Raw genomic sequence first — 20,061 nt, 5'->3', positions numbered from 1 at the left:
AGTTAATGCAGTTCCCCGAATATCAGATTGCGTTCCCTGTCTATTTATAACAGGCACTAAACTTATATTGGGGCAACAATATCTTGTGAAAGGACATTTGGACGTGTCTGTAAAACACGTCATGAAGTAGTCGAAAGCAAATTACATTATCCACAACAGCAAATGTACTATATTTTGTATAGTAACTTATTTGAGTTCACATGAAAAAAAATCTGATTTCACAGTGGTTACAAGTTCAAGGTGAGTAGAATTCTATATTCACACAACATTGATACTATGTAAATGCAATCTTCAAAGACCAGAGACAAAATAAATTGTTGTCTCTGTTATCTCTGTCTTGATTTTCGTTTAGTATTGGCCATAACAGTAGGTTTTTAGTCGGTGTCTAAGTCAAATTTGATGCACTGAGTCATGTTGTGTAAACTGTAAACAACTAAAATTGGAACTGTTTCAAATGTGTTGCTTAAAGACCTCAGTGGGTTGCTTGAGATTCTGCTCCAGCTTTGGGTGTCATGTCCAAGGACACATTTGCCTTCAGCTCAGCCGCCTTGCATTCTCTGAAAGTGGATCAGGAGCTCCAGGAGTGGGAGGATAAGCGTCAGGCATTGGCTCACAGGAGGGCCATGAGCCGGCCACCTGTGTCCCGGGCCTCCAGACCCCCTCCCAGACAGCAACGGGGCCTCCAGGAGATCCGGGTCTATGAGGCCCGATGCAGAGACACCACAATCCACAACACATTCATGTGTGGGGACATGAAGGGAGTGCACGCTGTGTTAAAGGACCCCTGTATGGTCAATGCACTGATGGAAACAGTACATGAGGAGATGGTGTGGGCTGCAGAGCTGGGTAGGTGTCAAACGCAGAGAATACTCACTTTTACTGTATGCTTCACTGTTGTCTTTTTGTTAGACCTATCTGTGCCTTTCTTATAGATCTTCCAATCATTCCCCAATCACCGCTCATCGACTCTCTTTATTCTATCCTCTAAACATACTTAAGCCTCTCTGGCTATGAGCATCTGCTAGGTAAATAATGTACATACTCTCTGTCCCTCTGGCAGGGATGTGGACCATGAGCTCCAAGATCAAGCAGACATCTGCATTGCGTCTGGCAGCCAGCAAGGGACACTCAGGCTGTGTGGAGGAGCTGCTGTTTCGAGGGGCAGAGGTGGATGCTGACCCTGGTGGCAGCACAGCCCTGCATGATGCCTGTATAGGTGGCCATGACAGCTGTGTCCAGCTGCTGCTAGCCCACGGAGCAGACCCTGACCTGCTGGCAGAAGACGGCAGTGCACCCCTTCACCTCTGCAGCACAGCCCAGACATTTCAGTGAGTGACAGCGCTCTTAGCCATACTGACACTATGCCTGGTGATAATTTCTATTATTTATAGATAGAGGAATGTTTCAAAAGTTATATGGCAGGTGGGTCTGTTGATGTGGGTGCCAATGAATGATAAGATCATAAGGTTGTGTCTCTACTCTCTTCAGGTGTGCTGAGCTGCTGGTGACGGGTGGGGCAGAGGTCAATGTGTTGACCAGTGAAACAAAGCTAACGCCCCTCCATGTGGTGGCTCGTCGGGGTCTGGAGGAGCATGTGAAGCTCTTTCTGTCCCATGGAGCTGACGTGTCAGCCAGGAACCGTGAGGGGGAGACTCCCCTGAATGCCGCCTGTGGTGGGGCTGAGAGGCCTGCCGAGGCTGGCCGGTACCTCCGCGTGGTCCAGATGCTGCTGGGAGCTGGGGCTGACCCCTGCACTGCAGGCAGGAAACACCACACACCTCTACACAACGCCTGTAGTAACTGCAGCCCACGCATTGCAGAAATGTTACTACAACACGGAGCCAAAGCAGACGTGCAGAACTGTGCAGGATACACACCCATGGACTGTCTGTTACAGGTGGGGTTAAGGGTGGGCCATATGGGGAGGCAGAGGGAGCTACAGAGAGTTATGTGGTCAAAGTGTAAGATCCATTTGGACATAAGGTTATTTAATAATATTTACAATTTTCATAGTCAGTGAGTGGTAGATAAGACAGACTTCTTCTCCTTCTCCTGTCTGCAGGTGGTGGAGGACTATCCAGACCAGCATCCGGAGGCTGTAGCACGCTCCCTCCTAAATCACGGGGCCAAGGCCGGTAAAAGCTTGGTATGTCAGGGTGGGCAATTGGAAAAGTGTGTTGGGCCAAGCTGGGTGTAAAAATGCCAGTTGGAGGCTGCATTTGGGCCCATTTAATTATATTTTATTGGGATGAAATATGTGCACCAGCAAAAGCTTGATTTTATTTCATTTGGGGGGCGCTATGAAAATGTTTTAAAGTTAATTCCCTGCAATTCTACGTAGACAATACATTTTGGAGGGCATGATAATAATAATAACCCACAGATTTCCTCCATATAGATGCTGAAGCTCTGCCTCCTCTCCCCTGCCACCCTGGAGGTAATGCTGAACTGCTATGCTGTTGTCCCTTCCTGTGAGGAATGGATGCAGTCTATCCCTCTTGAGATGCATGAGGTTTGTCCTTTCCTCCATTTTCAGCTCTCTCCTTCACTGCCTGAACCATCTAATGTCCTTCTTCCATTTCCCTCACCATCTCTCTGTCCCCAGACGCACCAGGGTTTCTTTGACTCTGTGAGGCAGATGACGAGCCAGCCCCGCTCCCTGCAGCACCTGTGCCGCTGTGCTCTGCGCCGCCACTTAGGAAAAGGTATCGACGCAGCTATCAGTAGATTGGACATCCCCAGCTCTCTGATGGAGTATCTACTACTTCGGAATGACGGGGAGATCCGGTGAATAAAGTGGAACACATGGGACAGAAGCCAAGAGAGAGAATGATTTGCATTTACAATAACTAAAAGAATGGTTGCAATAAATTGTGTTTTCTGTATTAATTTATTAATAAATGAACTTTCTATTTTGCCTTTGAAAATGTGATACTATTTTTCTGAACTAATTTATGTTCTTGTATGAATTGCATTTGTATGGACGATTGGTAGGAATGAAAAGACATCTCAGAATGTATTAACAACAACTGAATGACTCAACTACTTCATCTTTTATTTTACCTTTATTTAACTAGGCAAGTCAGTTAAGAACAAATTCTTATTTTCAATGACGGCCTTGGAACAGTGGGTTAACTGCCTGTTCAGGGGCAGAACGACAGATTTGTACCTTGTCAGCTCGGGGGTTTGAACTTGCGGTTTGAACTTTCAACCTTCCACCGCTCTAACCACTAGGCTACCCTGCACCGGTGAAAGCAACCACCACAGGTACACTATTTCTTTCATCTGTACTCTATTTTCAGCACATAAAGGATGCGAGGAGAGGAAGTCACTTTTTAATATTTTAGAATTATACCGTTATTTGTTTCCTTGCTTGTGCCCGTTTGCGTACCAGCTACACAAGAGTTGGACGTCCCAAGGATCACAGAGAGCACTAACCGACCTACGTGCTGGTGGCGTAACGTCATCTGTGTTTATGTGGCCCTCTACTCCAGTTTTATTATCGGGGCTGTGGCTAAATTAGCATGGTAGCATTTCGTCAAACATGATTTGACTACATAGCAGGTAAGCGCACCTCTTATATTCAAATGCGTATATAACTAGTGTGTGCATTTAATAAGAACATCTATAGAAAGCATTTTGACAATGTAGTGAAAGTTAGCAAACGAAGGTTGTCCTTGTTGCTATTACTAGCTAGCTAGCTTACCTAATACCTAGCTAGTAACCTACCAATATGTCTTCTAACGTTAGCATAAACATTGAAAAAAAGAATTACTCTGTATCTAGCCAGTTCTCCAACGGATGCAAAATGTAGTAGTAAACACATTAGTGACGTTTTAACTGGGTTGACATTAGTTAGATGGTTTGTTAGCTAACTTTTGTGACAATATTGCCAGGCCATCACTTAAGAAACTATAGACGGTTGCTTTGAAGTAGCACTTAATCTCTGTCCCTGACAGTTGTAATACAGGTCTCTGTCCCTGACAGTTGTAATACAGGGCTCTGTCCCTGACAGTTGTAATACAGGGCTCTGTCCCTGACAGTTGTAATACAGGTCTCTGTCCCTGGCAGTTGTAATACAGGTCTCTGTCCCTGACAGTTGTAATACAGGTCTCTGTCCCTGGCAGTTGTAATACAGGTCTTTGTCCCTGACAGTTGTAATACAGGTCTCTGTCCCTGACAGTTGTAATACAGGTCTTTGTCCCTGGCAGTTGTAATACAGGTCTCTGTCCCTGACAGTTGTAATACAGGTCTCTGTCCCTGACAGTTGTAATACAGGGCTCTGTCCCTGACAGTTGTAATACAGGGCTCTGTCCCTGACAGTTGTAACACAGGGCTCTGTCCCTGACAGTTGTAACACAGGGCTCTGTCCCTGACAGTTGTAACACAGGGCTCTGTCCCTGACAGTTGTAATACAGGGCTCTGTCCCTGACAGTTGTAATACAGGTCTCTGTCCCTGACAATTGTAATACAGGTCTCTGTCCCTGGCAGTTGTAATACAGGTCTCTGTCCCTGGCAGTTGTAATACAGGTCTCTGTCCCTGACAGTTGTAATACAGGTCTCTGTCCCTGGCAGTTGTAATACAGGTCTTTGTCCCTGACAGTTGTAATACAGGTCTCTGTCCCTGACAGTTGTAATACAGGTCTTTGTCACTGACAGTTGTAATACAGGTCTTTGTCCCTGACAGTTGTAATACAGGTCTTTGTCCCTGACAGTTGTAACACAGGGCTCTGTCCCTGACAGTTGTAACACAGGGCTCTGTCCCTGACAGTTGTAATACAGGTCTCTGTCCCTGACAGTTGTAATACAGGTCTTTGTCCCTGACAGTTGTAATACAGGTCTCTGTCCCTGACAGTTGTAATACAGGTCTTTGTCCCTGACAGTTGTAATACAGGTCTCTGCTCATAGGCTTTCTACTCATATGTATCTATGCACTTCTTTCACTTCTCTTTTACTTTTCAACAGACACTAAGGACAGAGATGGCAGTGTGTGCACTGACAATGGACGGGATGGGAGACGAGGTGGCTGCAGTAAGCAGTGTGTTACTCCTGGTCTTGGCCCTGGTCCTGGCTTGGCTCTCCACGCAAGTGGCAGATCGGGGAGACCACATCCTGAGCACCATCCTTACAGTCGGGGCCCACGCCTCTCTAATCGGGCTGGGGGGCCATGACAGTTACAGTGGAGGGCCACCCAGTGCAGACACACCAGAGCAGCAAACACCTCCACCCTCCCAGGAGAACAAGCCAGAGGAGGGGGAGCCTGGGTCTGAGAGGGAAGATGGTGAGATAACAGGAGAGGGGACTGCAGGGGCTGGAGTTGACCTGCTGTTGAATATCCAGGGGAAGAAACCTCAGACATACCAGCCTGATGATGATGATGATGAAGATGATGAGGAAGAGAAGGACTATGAGGAAGAAGACAAGGTTCAGAAGCTGAGCCCAGTGGTCTCCTGCACCAGCATCACGGTTCGTTTGAAGTTCCTGAATGACACAGAAGAGGTGGCAGTCCTGAGTCCCCAGGATACAGTGGGTCTACTGAAGAGGTTATTATGATATGGCAGCTCTCATTATGTATTTTCTGTGTTTAACCTTTTTTTGATTTATTGAACATGCATATCTCTCCATACAGTCTTACAGAGACATTTCTTTCTCCCCTCTAGTAAGCACTTCTCAGGGCGGGAGCGTCAGATCAAGTTGATCTACCAGGGCCAGCTGCTTCAGGATCCCAAACGGACTCTGCTCTCCCTCAACATCTCTCACAACAGTGTGATCCACTGCCACGTGTCCCAGGTGCTGCGGGAGGCCAGCCCAGAGGAGGCAGCTCGCTCTGGGGCTAGTGGGGGAATCAGGGCTGCAGGCCTGGCTCTGAGCACCAGCAGCCTGGTGGTGCCTGTGTTTGTGGTGATGTTAGCCGTGGTCTGGTACTTCCGCATCAACTACCGTCAGTTCTTCACCGCCCCTGCTACCATCTCCCTGGTGGGAGTCACTGTGTTCTTCAGCTTCCTCATCTTTGGAATGCACAGCCGGTGAGCAGGAGAGGAGGCAGAATGGAAGGGCCCTCATCTGGGCAGGAGAATGAGAGGGAAAAACAACTGTGTCAGGAGAATGGAGTCAGGGGGCCTCTGCCTCAGACACCATAGAGCTCAACTGGAATCCTAAGAGTGGGTGTGCCTGTGTTTGTGCATGCACCAGCAAATAGCATAATATGAGATTGATTGTATGTGCAGAGATTTAAGTTATCTGGAATGTGTGTTTGTTAGTATGAAGCAGAGATAATACTGAGTGGTAATTTTGTTTCTCAGAAAAACATTGAGTGGGTCCAGCTCCTGTTGGTCCTTTATAGGGCAGAACCATCAGCATCACACCCAGGACCACAGGCTGCTTGGTCCACTGTGTCAGCAACATCTTCTGGTCAGTTTGGCTTCACATAGCCTGTTCTGTGTTAGGTTGCTCTCAGAAATTAGGGTCTCTATTCAATCAGATCCGCTTAAGCCCACATCAGTATAGAAATTGTGTGGGAGGTGGAACTGTGTTAGTGCTGTCAAATCCACTGAAGTATAAGAACTGGAGACTGCACCCAAGATGTCCGCCTTATGTTTTCAAGGTTATCTACTCACGTTCGCATACGCCAATTCATGTCCGTCTATATCCGGGTTGAATCCAGTTTATACAGATCAACATCACATGCACACTAGCACTCAGTGTGCACAGGGAGCAGCGCAGACATCATCCAAAAACATGGCAGACTGATGAATATAAAATGTTGGCATCAGCTACAAATATTTGAATAATTCAATGGATGATTTGTGCACAAAGGTGATGACCTAAGTGTCTTATTATGAATTTTGAAATCTGACTTATCTATGTGGCCGTGTATGGAAATTGTCCTTCTGGGCTGAGCGTCAGTTAAACTGCAAAACTGTAGCAGTCGAAACCGTGCTCTGCTTTAAGTAAATACCACGGAGCCTTGTTTACAAGTTCGAACAATGGAATGTGAGATGTAATCTACACCTCGATGTGGCTGATTAGAAATCTTTATTTGAATTATTTTCAATTTGAGCGTCATTTCTATCTAGCCTACACGTTCTCGTTCTGAACTTCTAATGCAAGTAGGACAGGTGTGGCTTCGTGATAATGATAAAGAGCAGCCACTCACAGATTTGACAGCTCCAACGCAGGTGCACCGCCAGAAATCAGCTATGCGCGTGTCGGCTATCGCCGGTTAACACTTGATCTGATTGAATCTAGACCTAGGATAATGCATCTCTTCACATTATGGCCACATACTCTTTTCATTATATACATGTTAACGTTCCAGAAATGTTTTCTTTTTGTAGTACGTGTTTGAACGAGCAATTCATTTCCTCATTTGCAACAGAAACAAAATGAAGATTATACAACTAAAGACTTGACTCTAGAGCAACTTTGAAACCACTCGCTATGTATGGAGTGGTGGTTATATTTCTACTTTCTTTCCAGTTCTTTGGAAATGAGCTTTCACCTTTGTTATTGTGGACTGTAACGACTGCCTTATTGCAAGGCAAAACCATTTGTAAGGATTTTTGTTGCTTGAATTTCTCTACGCTAATATCTTTAGTTATTTTAAACCATATAAGTTAATGCATGAAAATAAGCAACATGTTTGGTTTAGAAAATACTGTAAATATGTATTTACTGTACATAGAATGAATGGGATGAAACCACATCGGACACATCAGGACTTCTGTTGGGGAATTTAACACAGATGAGGGAAAATCTCTTTATCCCTTAAGTTTGATTGTTTTCCTCTGGCTTCAGATTTAAAGACATTCAAACCAATCAGTCCCTGTGTAAAGAGGGAGTATGTCTGATATTGGACAAAATGACAGAACGCAAGAAATCTGAATGACACTTAATTTTACTCAGACAAAGAAACCTCTGTACACTTGGGAAACTGAGATATAAAGAAAACCTAGCTGTGCGTCACAATATACAATTGACATATTTGCACATGCACACACACGTGCATGAAAAAAGTTGTTTTTGTTTTGTGAAGACACTTTCTATTGCGTCATTTGTCCACACTCATATTGTTCAGAGACACACTGATACACACAAATAAACAGTTACACAGCATTAGTAATACAGGCCATTCTTTACCCTGTCAGCAAAGAGGGACAAATGAAATGAGCCATAACCAAAATAGGTGTTTTTTCACGTGAAGGTTGATTCTTTTAGTGCACATTAAAGTGATGTCATACTTAATCACTGGCTGATTGTTCTAAATGAAAGCTCAGGGTATATAAGATTCTCCCTAGCAAGTATAGTCTGGTGGGCCCCTCAAACAGGAATGAATAACAACATATATCGAACTTAACTCGTTAGCTAGAGTAAAACTGAAAATGGCAAGAATAACAGTCTGAAATATCCCATGCAACAGCCATGGCACTTCTGTTGCAGGCGGCGGATTTGAATTCCTACAAGCGCATAGACACTGCACATAAGCAGAGACAGACTTTTAAAGCAAGTCAAGTGATGCAGATTGACCTAGAGTATTATTGGGGGGAAAAGCAGGTTGACTCCACTATACTTTAGCATTATTCAACAGAAAGCAATGCGAGATCTACAACTTGTATAGAGTGATATTGTGATTTGCAGCAGAAGCAGGTTAGAGCAACTTCAGACTGAGTATGAAACAGTAAAGATAGACAGGGAAGAAGCACTGTTAAGCATGAAGCTGTGTATGGTAGAGAGGTTACCGTGTATGTAAACAGTATCCAATTAAATCATGATTCTTTTACATAGGTCATCATACCACATGTATCGGTATATAAAAACACGTCAACATCTGCATTTACAATTTACTGAGTGCAGACATTAAATACACATTCTCACTTGACACAGTCAATGTAAACCAAACAAGTTAAATCTACAAAATAACACATATACTGACTCTACCACAATGGCACATTCAGATATGCATAGTAATCTGAAAACAACTTAAATCACGCACACACACCCACAACATGGAAAACAGTCAACTTTACACAACAAACATTCATACACACATACACCACTGTGCAATACAATGCTAGTACGGATAAAGCCACCATCAAGTACCCCAATACTGGTGAAACAACAAGATGGCACTGACATCCTCCACCACAATAACAACGCTGTAGTCGTAAGGTGATGCAATTCGTCCACAAGTCCCCTCCTAAACAGAGACAGAGTCAAAAAAGAAAGCAATGTTTTGTTTTCAGGAGAAAACAGATCAGAGTGCAAAAAAGCGGAGTGTGATTGGTCCATGTCTGAAGCCTAAATCACTGATTAACAAAAACATAAAGTGAACAATCCATGTTTCTTTATAACTGGAATTGCAAAATATTGTCTTCAACAACAAACAAATAAGAATGGCGTTCAAATGAAGGGGTGCTGTGTCCAGTTATGAAAAAAGAGAAGTTACAACCCCTGGGATAATCAGAGCTGATATTAATGTGTGAGTGAGTGGATGTGAGTTAATGGGTTATCATCTTTGCCTCTGAGAGGGGGGGGTGGGGGCAGACTGGGACTACCCTAGTTTAGGTTGTCATAGATACTGGGGGCAGGGGGAACAGGAAGCTTGGGCTTCTTCTTTCTGTTGGATTGGCCTACTAGACTACTCTGGGAGCTACTGCCCCCTCCACTCCCACTGCCGCCCCCTCCTCCTGTGCTGTTTAGGCCAAGAGACGTCTTCTTCTTCTTCTTGGGCTTCTTAGAATCTGAGTTGTTGGTGCCTGGTAGAGAGATCGAGAGCAGGGGATGAGATGAGACCGACTTCCACTGTATGAACGTACAGAATGTGGACCTGAATTCGGTTCTCTTACTGGCTTTGGAGGAGGCTGAATCGGAGGGGGAGATGTCTGAGGATCCATCCCACTGTAGGCGACTCATGAGAACCTGTCCGTCTGAGGCGTCGTAGCAGTCACTCTCCACCATCGTGTCTGCATCGGGCAGAGACGACCTGACAGAGACAACAGCCGCTCAGATCAGACCAGCCACAGACAGCAACACATGGTGGAGCCATTCAATCTGCCATACAGCACACCTACTGTAGTACACATCCAGGCCATACAGTTGGCCCCATGAGTGCTCATACAGTAGCTAACTAACATAGTCCACCCTCAATGATAAGGCCTGTCCATCTAACAACTGGCACAAAACATCCACAATAAATACATAGTCATTCAATACAACTCCTCAAGCAAACACCTGTACATTTAGGGACACCACAGGCACCAGTCAAGATTGAATATATCAGTTCTAGGAATAAACCAGTCAGAACCAATGGAGGCCTGAGGGGCAGGGGAGTGGCACACTCACGCGGACGGCCCCAGGAGGAACACCCTGACGGCCCTCCTCTGTTCGTCCGTGTGCTGGGGGCACCGCTGGGACCTGGCAGGGACACAACGTGGCATTACAAACACCTGAGAAACACCTGCCCACAATGCACAGTGGCCCCGCCTACCCAGGGCCACGGCAGAGACAAGAGTGGGAGAGAGACAGAAACAGACACTGCCAGTGACCAATCAGATGATGGGTCAGGTGTCATGAGAGTTTGGAGGTTAGAGATTAACGTTTGCTCACTGACAGTGTCCAGTTCGTCTCTCACCACGTATGGCAGGCAGTGTCCAATCAGGGTCTTACATAGTCCAATTGGAAAATATCTGTCCAATCAAATATTAATTGTTTCACTAATTTTACACGATTTGGTATTATACTGAACAAAAATATAAACGCAACATGCAACAACTTCAACGGTTTTACCAAGTTACAGTTCATAGAAGGAAATCAGGCCCTAATCTATGGATTTCACATGACTGGGCAGGGGCGCAGCCATGGGTGGCATTACTGTAGGTCCACCCACTGGGGAGCCAGAATGAGTTTTATCTCCACAAAAGGGCTTTATTACAGACAGAAATACTTTTCACTACCCCCCCTCCCACTCCTCAAATTACCCCGCAAGTGAAGAAGCAGGATGTGGAGGTCCTGGGCTGACGTGGTTACACGTTGTCTGCGGTTGTGAAGCCGATTGGATGTACTGCCAAATTCTCTAAAATTACGTTGGGAGGTAGCTTATTGTAGAGAAATAACCATTAAATTCTCTGGCAATTGCACGCTCCCTCAAAACTAGAGACATCTGTGGAATTGTGTTGTGTGACTAATCTTTTATTGTCCCCAGCACAAGGTGCACCGTGTAATGGTCATTATGTTTAATCCGCTTCTTGATATGCCGCACCTGTCAGGTGGATGGATTATCTTGGCAAAGGAGAAATGCCCACTAACAGGGATGTAAACACATTAATACACACAAGCTTTTTGTGCGTATGGAACATTTCTAGGATCTTTTATTTCAGCTCATGAAAAATGGGGCCAACACTTTAGATGTTTAGTTTATATTTTTGTTCAGTATACATTTTTTTTTTTAAAGAAGGAAATTAGTCAATAACTGACCCCAATCATCTAATAAATACTGTATGTTATAAAGGAAATGGAAAATAATTGAGAATCATATAGAGTTGCCACTTGTGTACCCCAAAAATCAGTCCCAACTACACATGATCACAACACACCAATGAAACTGATCATGTTAAAGGTCTCACAGAAACAACATGCAGAACAGTAACCATAAGTGTCTGTTGGCAGCCTCCATAATGGAGTTGGGCCACAGGTTTACCACTTGTCCGGAACACACGTCATTCAAGTCACGGAAGACCTTCTTGACTAGCTAGTTTAACAAACACCTCTGAGAACCTGGTAAGGTCCATACTAAGGGGCAGGCTGAGGAATGGACACAGGATGTACAGACATTGACATCAAACTTCCAGGAAGATGTCTGTCTGAACCAGTGCAACCCTGAATGGCTCATCATGATCATAATCAGCAACTTTGACTCAAGCTAACATCTAGTGCCAGCGCTTGAGATACAAAAAGTATTAATGAGTTTGTGTGATAAAGGTTTGTGTGTGCACTCCGTGTAGCTGATAGGACATTAGGTGGAAATGACAAAACTATTAGAGGTGCATGTGCTGTGTTTGCGTGCAGAGTAATCCCTACCTGGTGCACATCTTCTTGGTGTGCTCTGAGATCACTCCACATTGCTGCAGACAGGGGGCAGTGTAGTTAGAGACAAGCCAGTCATACACACTGCTGATAAATGTCTTGAGATTTTAGATATGATCCAATACAGTTAGACTTGTGGATGGATGGTAGAATGGATCAATTAAAATGACTCACTGTTGTCAACAGAGACCTCAGTTCGTCAGGGCCTAAAGTTTCGTAATTGATGCCAGTGTTATAGTTGTACTGCAGTGAGGGAGAGAGAACGATAACAGACATCAACACACTAATAGATATGTAGGTGTGAACCATCAGAAAAATGGATTCTGGTTACCTTGTATGGATCTGCATTGACACTATTACTAAGCTCCCCTGAAAAAGAGAACAGCATATGATCTATCAGTCTAATTGCCAGACTCCCAAGGACACAGATGATGCACACAACCACCACCAACCATGAAATAAAGCAGTGATTACATTTAGTGCAATATCCACAATATTACATGTCACATTGATTCCTATGTCTGAGAAAACATATGTAAAATGTACAGTTTATGAGGGGTTGAAGGAAAGGTCTCTCTAGCTATTGACCAGTGAGGTAAGAGAACATAATTGATTATTATGTACGTGCTGCAATAGCAAGCATAAGGCAAAATATATTTGAATGGTTTAATCAATCTGTGATTGAAATTGAGCAGCACTTTAAGGGCCAAAACCACAAATGACAGGTCGATCAAACTGGTGTGGATTGAGTTCAGGTCATTTATTACATAGGAACATCCTTGACGCTCCATAGAAGATAGCAGCACCGTTTCATTTCAGCTCCATTTAAAGAAACAGGGACAATCAGGAAATCAAGAATCAATGAAGACATGATACAAACAACAAAAACAAATGCAAACAAAAGCATGAATATGTCAAGTGGATAATGGATAGGATAATGCACAAGAGGACTTGTTGAGTCACCTGAGAAACTAAGAGATAAACAGCTGGTCTGCTTTAGAGACATGACTGTAGACATGACTGTAGTCTATCATCTGACATGATTTTTTCACTCAAGTGTTGAACGAGTTAAACAATATATAACACAATACAGAAAATAAATTGATATATTACATACAAAGAACTGAAAACTGGTGGCTGAACTGTGATTTATTGCACACAATTGTCAGCTTCCTGTAAGTCATTCTCAGCTCATTAACTTTGCACCATGATCCATGTCAAATTAAAATCATCAAGCAAACAGGAGACTGTGGAGCACGAAGTCGGCCTTTGCTTTGTATCTTAATTGCTTATCCTCATCTTCAATGCTGCTTCTGATCCTTTTCATACTGTACTACGTCTGTATTCTGCCAACATTGTGATCCTTTTCATACTGCACTACGTCTGTATTCTGCTAACATTGTGATCCTTTTCATACTGCACTACGTCTGTATTCTGCCAACATTGTGATCCTTTTCATACTGCACTACGTCTGTATTCTGCTAACATTGTGATCCTTTTCATACTGCACTACGTCTGTATTCTGCTAACATTGTGATCCTTTTCATACTGCACTACGTCTGTATTCTGCTAACATTGTGATCCTTTTCATACTGCACTACGTCTGTATTCTGCTAACATTGCGATCCTTTTCATACTGCACTACGTCTGTATTCTGCTAACATTGTGATCCTTTTCATACTGCACTACGTCTGTATTCTGCCAACATTGTGATCCTTTTCATACTGCACTACGTCTGTATTCTGCTAACATTGTGATCCTTTTCATACTGCACTACGTCTGTATTCTGCTAACATTGTGATCCTTTTCATACTGCACTACGTCTGTATTCTGCCATCATTGTGATCCTTTTCATACTGCACTACGTCTGTATTCTGCCAACATTGTGATCCTTTTCATACTGCACTACGTCTGTATTCTGCTAACATTGTGATCCTTTTCATACTGCACTACGTCTGTATTCTGCTAACATTGTGATCCTTTTCATACTGCACTACGTCTGCATTCTGCTAACATTGTGATCCTTTTCATACTGCACTACGTCTGTATTCTGCTAACATTGTGATCCTTTTCATACTGCACTACGTCTGTATTCTGCCATCATTGCGATCATTTTCATACTGCACTACGTCTGTATTCTGCTAACATTGTGATCCTTTTCATACTGCACTACATCTGTATTCTGCCATCATTGCGATCATTTTCATACTGCACTACGTCTGTATTCTGCTAACATTGTGATCCTTTTCATACTGCACTACGTCTGTATTCTGCTAACATTGTGATCCTTTTCATACTGCACTACGTCTGTATTCTGCTAACATTGTGATCCTTTTCATACTGCACTACGTCTGTATTCTGCCAACATTGTGCATTTGACCTGGATTTAAGCAGCAGACTCCTTCAATGGCCATCTATCGTGAAGAATCCAGAAGGCCACATTAACATTCTCAATAGAGGATTTTGGAGACACCCTGGGTCTCTGCTAAGGTTCATTTCCTTAGGAATGAAAGTTCAAACTCCAGGCACTCTTTTCCTGATATACTGTCCCTAAAACGGCAGGGGTCTTTCCCAGATTCTTCTCGGGTTGACCTTTGACCCTACATTGAAGCGGGGGAGGGCATTATAGACCTGGCCTGGCAGTAACCAGCCCCTTCTGATCACCGAGGAAATGCATCATCTCTCAACAGCACGCATGGAGCTTCCTGATCTGCAACAAAGCTTTGGCTCCAGCAATGCTGAAACGAGCAGAGTGTAAAACATCCCCAACCATTCAACCAACTACTCTAAAACTTTCACGCACACAAACACACACAAAGTAGGGCCATAAATTGGGTGTGTTCAGGAGTGGGCTCTTTGTTCGACTACACACTTCCATTTCAAGGCTACAGAGAGTCTGGACTCTAGAGCATTACTACAACTCCGACAAACAAAATACCATGAGACCACACATACAGTGCCTTGCGAAAGTATTCGGCCCCCTTGAACTTTGCGACCTTTTGCCACATTTCAGGCTTCAAACATGAAGATATAAAACTGTATTTTTTTGTGAAGAATCAACAACAAGTGGGACACAATCATGAAGTGGAACGACATTTATTGGATATTTCAAACTTTTTTAACAAATCAAAAACTGAAAAATTGGGCGTGCAAAATTATTCAGCCCCTTTACTTTCAGTGCAGCAAACTCTCTCCAGAAGTTCAGTGAGGATCTCTGAATGATCCAATGTTGACCTAAATGACTAATGATGATAAATTACAATCCACCTGTGTGTAATCAAGTCTCTGTATAAATGCATCTGCACTGTGATAGTCTCAGAGGTCCGTTAAAAGCGCAGAGAGCATCATGAAGAACAAGGAACACACCAGGCAGGTCCGAGATACTGTTGTGAAGAAGTTTAAAGCCGGATTTGGATACAAAAAGATTTCCAAAGTTTTAAACATCCCAAGGAGCACTGTGCAAGCGATAATATTGAAATGGAAGGAGTATCAGACCACTGCAAATCTACCAAGACCTGGCCGTCCCTCAAGGAGAAGACTGATCAGAGATGCAGCCAAGAGGCCCATGATCACTCTGGATGAACTGCAGAGATCTACAGCTGAGGTGGGAGACTCTGTCCATAGGACAACAATCAGTCGTATATTGCACAAATCTGGCCTTTATGGAAGAGTGGCAAGAAGAAAGCCATTTCTTAAAGATATCCATAAAAAGTGTAGTTTAAAGTTTGCCACAAGCCACCTGGGAGACACACCAAACATGTGGAAGAAGGTGCTCTGGTCAGATGAAACCAAAATTGAACTTTTTGGCAACAATGCAAAACGTTATGTTTGGCGTAAAAGCAACACAGCTGAACACACCATCCCCACTGTCAAACATGGTGGTGGCAGCATCATGGTTTGGGCCTGCTTTTCTTCAGCAGGGACAGGGAAGATGGTTAAAATTGATGGGAAGATGGATGGAGCCAAATACAGGACCATTCTGGAAGAAAACCTGATGGAGTCTGCAAAAGACCTGAGACTGGGACGGAGATTTGTCTTCCAACAAGACAATGATCCAAAACATAAAGCAAAATCTACAATGGAATGGTTCAAAAATAAACATATCCAGGTGTTAGAATGGCCAAGTCAAAGTCCAGACCTGAATCCAATCGAGAATCTGTGGAAAGAACTGAAAACTGCTGTTCACAAATGCTCTCCATCCAACCTCACTGAGCTCGAGCTGTTTTGCAAGGAGGAATGGGAAAAAAATGTCAGTCTCTCGATGTGCAAAACTGATAGAGACATACCCCAAGCGACTTACAGCTGTAATCGCAGCAAAAGGTGGCGCTACAAAGTATTAACTTAAGGGGGCTGAATAATTTTGCACGCCCAATTTTTCAGTTTTTGATTTGTTAAAAAAGTTTGAAATATCCAATAAATGTCGTTCCACTTCATGATTGTGTCCCACTTGTTGTTGATTCTTCACAAAAAAATACAGTTTTATATCTTTATGTTTGAAGCCTGAAATGTGGCAAAAGGTCGCAAAGTTCAAGGGGGCCGAATACTTTCGCAATGCACTGTATAATATTCTGTATATCAGAATGCATTATATAAACAATAATGTATGCAATTAAGTATGAATATCAGTGTGAATTTCAGTAAAATAAATGCTGATTGAGAAATGATATTGACAAATGACAATTAAAAAAAAATGGGGCAATCTGCAGTTGCTACATCCATTTTAGGATTTATAAAGTAATGATATGTACCCATTGATTCTTGAAGAATATAACTGAAACTGTTATACCCCATCAGAACTTGTTGTTGTACTCCAATGTTTGTTAACAAAACACTATACAGCCTCAAAACTAGATATCACAATGGTCAGTCCTTGCATCCATAGCTCTTTCTTAATTTGAGTAGTAAAACATTTCTAGCACAATCCCTCAGCTTTTTACAGAATAAGGGGCGGCGACGATGCCTTGTTATTGTTTTAACTGCCGATTGCCACTAAGACTAAAAAAAGAAAAATGCCATTCTAATCATGTGTTTCAATTGGAAAATATTTACATTCCAGATGGGAAATGTAAACGACACACAGCTTATAGTTTGTCACTTAACCTGCATCTTACATGGGTTCTAAGAGGTAATGTTATACTCACCATTTTTATGCTTTACAGATTTTGATCTTCTGGGTGAATTTGGATTCTAAGGAAATAATACACAAAAAGAGAAGAACTGTCAATTTAGATTCACACTAATCTAGATGAACATATCACAAACAACTAGTGAAGCATGCAACAGGAAAAGTGAAGCACACTTGATCCAATTGAATTTGTAAAAAAAATCTAAAATGTTCATCCTTGTCATGCTTGTAAGCAGAAAGTAGGGCTGTGACAATACCAGTATGGCAAAAAAAAATCCATGGGAAAAATTCAAACAAAGCAGAGCAAACTATTTGGTCCTTTAAAAAGTTGATTTTTGTAAAATGTGCACTATAGCTTATAAAATAAATACATGTGACTGGATAACAACTTAATGATTTCCTTGCCACGACACTAACGGGTAATGCGATACTGGTATCATCCCGGCCCTAGCAGAAAGGACAGAGGGATACCAGAAATCCTTAAGGTTATTTTGTATCTATTGGCCCCCTTGCAATTACATGTGGACAAAAACACAACATACAGAACATGAATCTCCACAGCAATGAAACTTACCAAAGGTATATGTTGTTTCAAAGAATGTAAAAATACCTTATCTGACTTTCTCTTCTTAGCTGTAGAGGGAAAATAGAGGGGTGTAAGACAAGCATAGATGTGCTTGTTCAGCTAAAGTCACAAAAAAACATTCAGACAGGGATTCACACTTGTTTTATTCTCACCTTTTTTTTCTGAGCCATACGACCAGTCATTGTCATTGACATCATCATTGTCTTCCTGATCGCTCTCTGATTTGTTGTTCATGTTGTTACTGCTTGCTATTCTGTAGACCAATATCAAGAAAATTATCAGAATTGCCCAATCACTTGAGGAATGTATTGGTTTGTTTTCTTTGTTACATTGTAGTGTAGTGTCCACTGTCCATGTCCAGTGCCCCTTGCTGACCTGCGGTTGGCGATGCGGCTGCTGTTGCGCCCCATGCCCAAGCATTTCTCCAGATGAGGGGCAAAGCGGGACGCAGCAATGCTCCGGTTGCAGTTGGGACACACACACTCCTTGTTTTTCCACTGATTGTACACTTGCCCGAAAATGTCCACTCCTGGTTGGTCAACGATTTCTACGGAGCAAGGCGAGAACATACATGAAAGATAAACTAACAAATTAAAGGCAGAGAGATGAACCAGATAACCAGACCCAGGAGAAAGCACTCTGGTCCTAACCAAAGTCCTTCATGCTTTCTTGGTCCGTGTCATCCAGGAAGAAGTAGCCCTGTTTGACAGCACGATGCACCTCGAAACAAAGGCCCAAACAGGCGTCCTCCACCAGGTCCGAGTAGATGTCCTGAGCCAAGGCCTGTGGAGGGCAGAAAAAAATAAAGTCACAAAGGAAAGGAAACTACATGAGCAACTTCCTGTTTTAAAGCAAGTGTAGTCCACTACTCACCTCTAGCTTGGTGTTGTCCAGGCCCGACAGAGACATATCCTCCATTTTCATTTGCAAAATTTGAAGGGCGAATCACTGCCTTCTACATGGCACAGCTATGGGGGACAACAGAGCTGAAAACAGGAAATGCACACATTTAGTGATTTAAAATACCTCAGTCATTCAAACAATAAAAAATAAGTGATGAGACAAGAGATTATCCATTTGTTGGACAAAACCCAACAAAAGTCCCAGACTGAGACTGAATCAACACTTACAAAGGAGCACCGACACTCAGTTGAGACCTCTTCTTCGCTAATAGTTGGCAGAGGTGACTGCCTGATATTGTTTTGGTTAGCTGTTGAAACAAATAAACAAATAAATTTCACTGAATTAGTAAATTTGGTGTTGCGGCTACACAATACAAGACAGAACCAGAACAAAAAATTAAGTAAAGCCAGAACAGTTGTATTGTCTAGAGACTAGAGTGAGCATTAAGACACGGCTACTACGTGTTAGCTTGCGCTAACGTTCGATATTAGCTAGGATAGAACGCAGTTACAACTGATAGACAGCAAATGAGCTATCTAGTTAGCAAAACAAATATTTTCCTAATATCTGCTACCGATAGCAAAAACATAGCTAGCTAACAAATCAGCTCATTGCACATAATCTTACTAATACGTGTACGTACAATTATTTCAATGATTTCTTTACAGAGAATATCATACTGGTCAGCTCGCACTCACCATGAACGACCAATCTATGATTGAGCCGTTACAGTTTAGCTGGACATTGACAATATATTATTTTGCTACATTGTATCTAGCTAGGATGATACATGTTGTTGTAGCTATTAGCTAGTCATTTAAATGTGATCCAGCAGAGCAGTCAAAGGGAAATAAGAAAATGGAAAAAGAGTCTGCCATTTTCCTCCCTAACAGACCTCACTAAACGATCACCGAGGTTCTCCGTGCAGTTTTACTTGGCCTAAAGTCGGGGAAAAAATGGCAGAGAAAGGAAATTAACTTCTAATCAAATCAAGTGACTGTACTTAAGTGCATACATTTAATGTTTAATTGGATATGCAATAATTAAATAGAAAAAACCTCGGCTCTCTGGATCCGCCCCCTCTCGCGAGTGGCCATTTCTGTTATTGACGGAAAGGGAAGAGGTGAAATAATCACGGTTATCGTTTATCGATTAGTTCTCATGAAACAACCAAATCACAGATTAGGGTATATTTATATATCTAGTTGTAAGTATCTGACAATTCTAATTGATCCATTTATTTAGGACACTATTGTTTGGTCGGCATTTCGAACATATTATTTGAGTTGGTCCATTATCCATTTTCAGTAGGCAATTGTCTTCAACATCCATCATATAATACCTACAATCATTTGTAAAAAAAATG

The 20,061-nt window shown here is 42.7% G+C and overlaps 3 protein-coding genes across 13 annotated transcripts; 2 read left to right on the top strand and 1 right to left on the bottom strand.

Moving 5' to 3' along the window:
- The first annotated feature begins 24 nt into the window (after window positions 1-24).
- LOC139422321 (ankyrin repeat and SOCS box protein 16-like) lies at window positions 25-2,927 on the top strand. The gene is made up of 7 exons (XM_071173515.1): window positions 25-240; window positions 470-846; window positions 1,061-1,328; window positions 1,489-1,897; window positions 2,063-2,146; window positions 2,399-2,512; window positions 2,606-2,927. Exons 2-7 carry the CDS (start codon window positions 513-515, stop codon window positions 2,789-2,791), a joined length of 1,395 nt encoding a protein of 464 aa, XP_071029616.1. The 5' UTR covers window positions 25-240; window positions 470-512; the 3' UTR covers window positions 2,792-2,927.
- Window positions 2,928-3,202: 275 nt separating this feature from the next.
- On the top strand, window positions 3,203-8,115 carry LOC139421522 (transmembrane and ubiquitin-like domain-containing protein 1). 2 transcript variants are annotated; one of them, XR_011635641.1, is made up of 4 exons: window positions 3,203-3,564; window positions 4,966-5,543; window positions 5,661-7,779; window positions 7,842-8,115. XR_011635641.1 is itself a non-coding variant. In XM_071172501.1 (3 exons), exons 2-3 carry the CDS (start codon window positions 4,981-4,983, stop codon window positions 6,028-6,030), a joined length of 933 nt encoding a protein of 310 aa, XP_071028602.1. In that variant the 5' UTR covers window positions 3,203-3,564; window positions 4,966-4,980; the 3' UTR covers window positions 6,031-7,934. The 2 variants fall into 2 exon arrangements, 1 of the variants encoding a protein (XP_071028602.1); XM_071172501.1 differs by having other exon boundaries at window positions 5,661-7,934.
- On the bottom strand, window positions 7,880-19,803 carry LOC139421521 (ataxin-7-like protein 3). Of its 10 annotated transcripts, none has more exons than XM_071172491.1 (15): window positions 19,754-19,803; window positions 19,591-19,634; window positions 18,923-19,002; window positions 18,666-18,778; window positions 18,443-18,575; window positions 18,168-18,339; window positions 17,945-18,045; window positions 17,781-17,839; window positions 17,223-17,268; window positions 12,413-12,450; window positions 12,256-12,324; window positions 12,076-12,119; window positions 10,342-10,413; window positions 9,846-9,982; window positions 7,880-9,755 (listed from the first exon to the last, which is right to left on the bottom strand). In XM_071172491.1, the coding sequence occupies exons 4-15, from the start codon at window positions 18,714-18,716 to the stop codon at window positions 9,556-9,558; spliced, it is 1,122 nt and encodes a 373-aa protein (XP_071028592.1). In that variant the 5' UTR covers window positions 18,717-18,778; window positions 18,923-19,002; window positions 19,591-19,634; window positions 19,754-19,803; the 3' UTR covers window positions 7,880-9,555. The 10 variants fall into 10 exon arrangements, with proteins under 10 accessions (XP_071028592.1, XP_071028595.1, XP_071028597.1 ...); XM_071172494.1 differs by having other exon boundaries at window positions 17,817-17,839; window positions 19,754-19,802; XM_071172496.1 differs by lacking the exon at window positions 10,342-10,413 and having other exon boundaries at window positions 19,754-19,802.
- Window positions 19,804-20,061: the final 258 nt, after the last annotated feature.

Source organism: Oncorhynchus clarkii, chromosome 12, assembly GCF_045791955.1.
Source record: "Oncorhynchus clarkii lewisi isolate Uvic-CL-2024 chromosome 12, UVic_Ocla_1.0, whole genome shotgun sequence".
Classification (NCBI taxonomy): Eukaryota; Metazoa; Chordata; class Actinopteri; order Salmoniformes; family Salmonidae; genus Oncorhynchus; species Oncorhynchus clarkii.
This window is presented reverse-complemented; position numbering and strand designations above follow the sequence as displayed.